General features: G+C 39.0%; 1 protein-coding gene across 1 annotated transcript; it reads right to left on the minus strand.

Annotated features, from left to right (window-relative positions):
* Window positions 1-238: 238 nt before the first annotated feature.
* On the minus strand, window positions 239-1,294 carry LOC135462215 (uncharacterized). Its single transcript, XM_064739628.1, has one exon. The coding sequence runs from the start codon at window positions 1,206-1,208 to the stop codon at window positions 321-323; it is 888 nt and encodes a 295-aa protein (XP_064595698.1). The 5' UTR covers window positions 1,209-1,294; the 3' UTR covers window positions 239-320.
* Window positions 1,295-4,422: the final 3,128 nt, after the last annotated feature.

Here is a 4,422-nt window from a genome sequence, read left to right on the forward strand (position 1 = left end):
CAGAGAACGGGATCCAACGATAACAAGCAAATTCACGGGCACAGTAGTCTGAGGTGTTTTCACCAACGAGTGTTTCACTGCGCAATGGAACTACTGAGAAAATCTTCAAAACCGATATATAGGTGTATCATATCCACTCACTGCACCTCAACGCTTCAATAGTATATTTGGCTTGTCTCTTGCAATGACTTTCTTGAAGAAAACGCATGTTTCCTAATTTAAAAACCTTTACGCCTACACGGTGAGCATGATCGTCGGGTTTCGTTACAGTTCCTCAAGGTCTTTCTGGGATTTCTCTCTTTCTTCACACAAAAAAATATTCACCCAGTTTTGATAAGATTGTTCACCATATGTTTCGGTGCCACTATAACGGCGTTGCATTTCCACAGTTCATGGTGTTCCGATTTTCTGCCAGCTTCAATTAGCTTGTCAATGTCACCTTCCCGTAAGGCTCTCTCCATGCTGACCGTAGGGTCGTACTCCCAGAGTCTGAGTACTGGTCTGGCAGGGTGAAGATGAAGGATTAAGAGAGCTAGTCTTACGTTATTCGGGTCTTCAAGGCCGTTTTGGATTGCCAGCATCTTGAGCAAACATAGGTGTACCACGTCCATTGGCTTTGGGCTGTCCAAGGACGTCGACTTGATGTCCACGATGTAGGTGAAACCGTTCCTGGTGGCCAACATGTCCAGCTGTCCGGAGAGGACACGGACAAAACCTGACACCTTCACATGGCCACTCAGCTTAACGGCCACGGCGTCGAAGGAAGAAAACCAAGTGTCTAGTTTCTTCTCGAACATTCTTGCAAGATGCTTACTGAACGTTCTCGATGGGCCTTTTGTATGCTCCGCAGCGTTATTTGGCGAAATCTGCCTAAAGCAATCCGCTGCTCCTTTGGAATGCAGCAATGTACATATGGCTTCGTGAATCGCTTTGCCAGCATCGTCAATTGGCAGTTTGAAGAAGTTGTCATATTTCTCCTTGAGTTTGTCGTGTCCATTGATGTCCAGACGACAGGCTTCCTTCCTGTCCAGAAACTCTTCCCACAATGCCTTTCTGTCAGCACTATAGTGAGCGTTCACCATGTCTTCCCCGAAACATTCTATCGTTATAAATATCTTCATGGTCAAAGAGTCACAAGTGCGTACTAGTTTCTCCAGTCGTCTCCGTATCATAGATTCTGTCATCCCTTTATCGGTCGTCAAAGACATATTTCAGTAATCTCTAAATAGTAGGCCTATACACGTAACACTCGACACAATTATACCTGTAAGTCTGTAAGCTACGCTGGACTCTACAAGCAGGCATTCGCCCCAGGGGTACATGCCGCAGTGTCACTTAATCTGCCAATTAGTCAGACTCCAGAGCTCTTCAGTTCCTCAACGAAGACACTATTTTTGTTGAAACGTGAACCCTGGTCTTAAACAAACGTGGATTAACCCGCAAAAGACCGCGCGCACAGGTGTGGTGTTTGTCATATATGGGTATACATTGTAAAAACATTGTATATATGACTGAAGCCTGCATGGGCGCGTCCTACACCTTATCGTCGCTTTACCCTGTGAAAGCCTGGCACAGTTTTAACAAATGCCTGCTACACGCTGCAAGGCGCGAAACGTGCCCAAGCCAAACACTTGTAAGCCACTTGACTTCAGTTTATTTATCCTGTTAAATTTGCCCAGTCTTTGAGGTTTCCTGTCAAAACATGATTTATTAAGCATGCTCAAGGAGTTACGATCGTTGATCCGTGTTAAGCCCGTGTCATCCGCAATAATATCTTAATGAGGTCAAAGGCAAAAGCGTAGTTTCGAAGACTTACCTTTGATTGTGAGAATAGAACATTTGGTTGCAGACAAAAAAAAAATTTTGTTTTCTGTTTATAAAAACCAAGATATGCCAAGAGCAGGGGCTCTCCCCAGCTTTTTCACGGAAACTCTCTTTATACTAGTGTTACTATGGTCAATTTATAAAGGATACTTGTGCCACAATCATGGGTGAATATATAAAGTTGACTGTATTTTCAGTCGTGGTATTACTTATATTCTATAACGATGTATACACCTTGAAAAAGAGGGACATGTAGACATATCCTCTCTGAAGCCGGTACTACGTTTCATGTGACAGAAGATATTGCAATGATTATTCATTTAAATTACTTGGTTGCACGTGATGTTCTATACACCCACGTGTAGTCATATATAGGTGTGTCACGGGTATAGAACAGTTCAAGGCGTTTTAAGAATTATTATTTGTAGCAGTTGTAAGAGTCATTCCTAAAGAATTACGGATTTATTGAAGTGTAGAAATGTGTACAAGTGATCATAGCATGAAGCTGACAATTGGATCTTTATATAAAATGAAAATATTATAATGATAATATAGCAGAAAAACAAGATCACTTTGTGTATAGGACTACATGTATTTTTGTGGCAACCGAGTAAAGGTAAGTGCGTATAGTTTATTTATATAAACAACCCCATTGTGATTAGTTATGTTGATTTGCATTCATTTGTAAACAAGAGAGCTGCAGGATGTGACAACTTTCTTAAAATTCCATTCATTGACACAGTACATACAAGCACTTATGTTTCAAAACTCGAAGCGGAAAACTTTGTTGCTTTCATTCTTGTAAATGCAATGTCCAAACCAGTAGCGAGTGTACTCAATTTACCCTAATTCTTCAAACTTTTCAACGAACTTTGTAAGGAATATTTTTAAACATTCTGAGAGAACTACGGGCTGTATACATAGAGAACTAATTTGCACAGTGTCATGAATCTTGCATTTTGATAACAATTGTATGCTTAAATTCCATTGAAAAAAGTGCTTTAGTTGTTGAAAAGGTTGAAGAGTCACAGTAGATATATACTATATATGCGATGCACCATTAACGACAAAAACCGATACAGTTTGAATGTCAAATATATATCGGTTACTGATGTACAATGCACATGCACAAGTTCCCTTTCAGTTTCAGTCTCATGAGAAAGTCAATGCGGATTAAAGGTAAAATGACACTCTGGCAAGTGGAGATTGCTTTGAAACATTTAGTATCGATTTGTGGCTCTCCAGGTGGCCTTTGAAGAGGGGCTGCATGGTGCATGTATACCTTATCGGGCACAAACTGTGCAGTTACAAATCGAGATCGATTATAACATCTGTATGGAGAATTCTGTGTATGATCAATATGCAAAATGAAACGCTAAATGGTCACATCCTGGGTGTCAGTACATACCAAAGCACATCTTGTTTTATCTTTTGAAAGGAGCAGTCGAATACTAAACAAAGTCTTATGCAGATATTAATCTGATAGTATGACGAAAAATGACAATCAGTATATCTAAGCATATATTGTGAATGGACAGCCAGTTATTTTACATACCGGTGTATAAAGTGCCCAGTTTCCACCCACCATAATGCTGGCCGCCGTCGTATAAGTGAAATATTCCTGAGTACGGCGTAAAACACCAATCAAATAAATAAATAAATAAATATTAAGAAGTGAGTGAATTCGGAAAAATGTTCAAGAATTTGTTCACTTGTGTACATGTGACTAACTCTCTACGATGGCGTCGTGTAAACCACCAGTCTTGAATTGGCGAACCATATCCAACCTGCATTAGACGTGTATGTCATACCAGTGGAAGGCGTGAACAGGTATCCATAGAACGTCACGAAAAACCACACAAGAGATAACAATGGTGGCAGGGATATCCTGAAAATTCCCTGTCAGAGTATGGGTAAGTCTCCGAGGACCGTAAATGACCTAAAGTTTCGCGCACAAAAGTGCATTTTTACGGACAAATAAATGTCCGAAAATATTATTTTCAGTGCTGAACAATTTTTCAGTAAAATATCATTCATACAAACCTCAAAACATCTTTCTAAAATCATTACAACTCTCAGAATCAGGAAAAATAGGCAAGTTTGTCATGGATGACATTTTATGGTCATTTAGGGTATTTATATAAACGTGTAAGCCGGTAAAATGCGAACACATCGAAATAACAAAAGAATTGTACATGTATGTTGAGGAAATAATGTGACTTAATTTTCTGATGCACAGTCTCAATTCAAATTACACTAGATTACATGTACCTCATGATGTATGAAAAGAACATGATGAAACCGTTACACGTCCAGTGTAGCATGATTTACATATATCACTTTTGACTGATGTAGCTGTAGCGTAACGTTAAACTTATGTTTACGCGTATAGCTGTTAATTAAGTATAAATCGAACGACATGTGACTATGTGCAGTATATAAGCATTAATTAATTAATTATTTATTTTCTTATTATACTTTTGCATGTGTATCTTTACTTTTCTAAATTAAAAATAAGACCAATATCAATATTCAAGTGTAGATCTAAATAGGCCTAAATAGACGACTGGGCTATTCTAAAATAATAGAAAAAGTTTC

This window comes from Liolophura sinensis, chromosome 1 (assembly GCF_032854445.1).
Source record: "Liolophura sinensis isolate JHLJ2023 chromosome 1, CUHK_Ljap_v2, whole genome shotgun sequence".
Classification (NCBI taxonomy): Eukaryota; Metazoa; Mollusca; class Polyplacophora; order Chitonida; family Chitonidae; genus Liolophura; species Liolophura sinensis.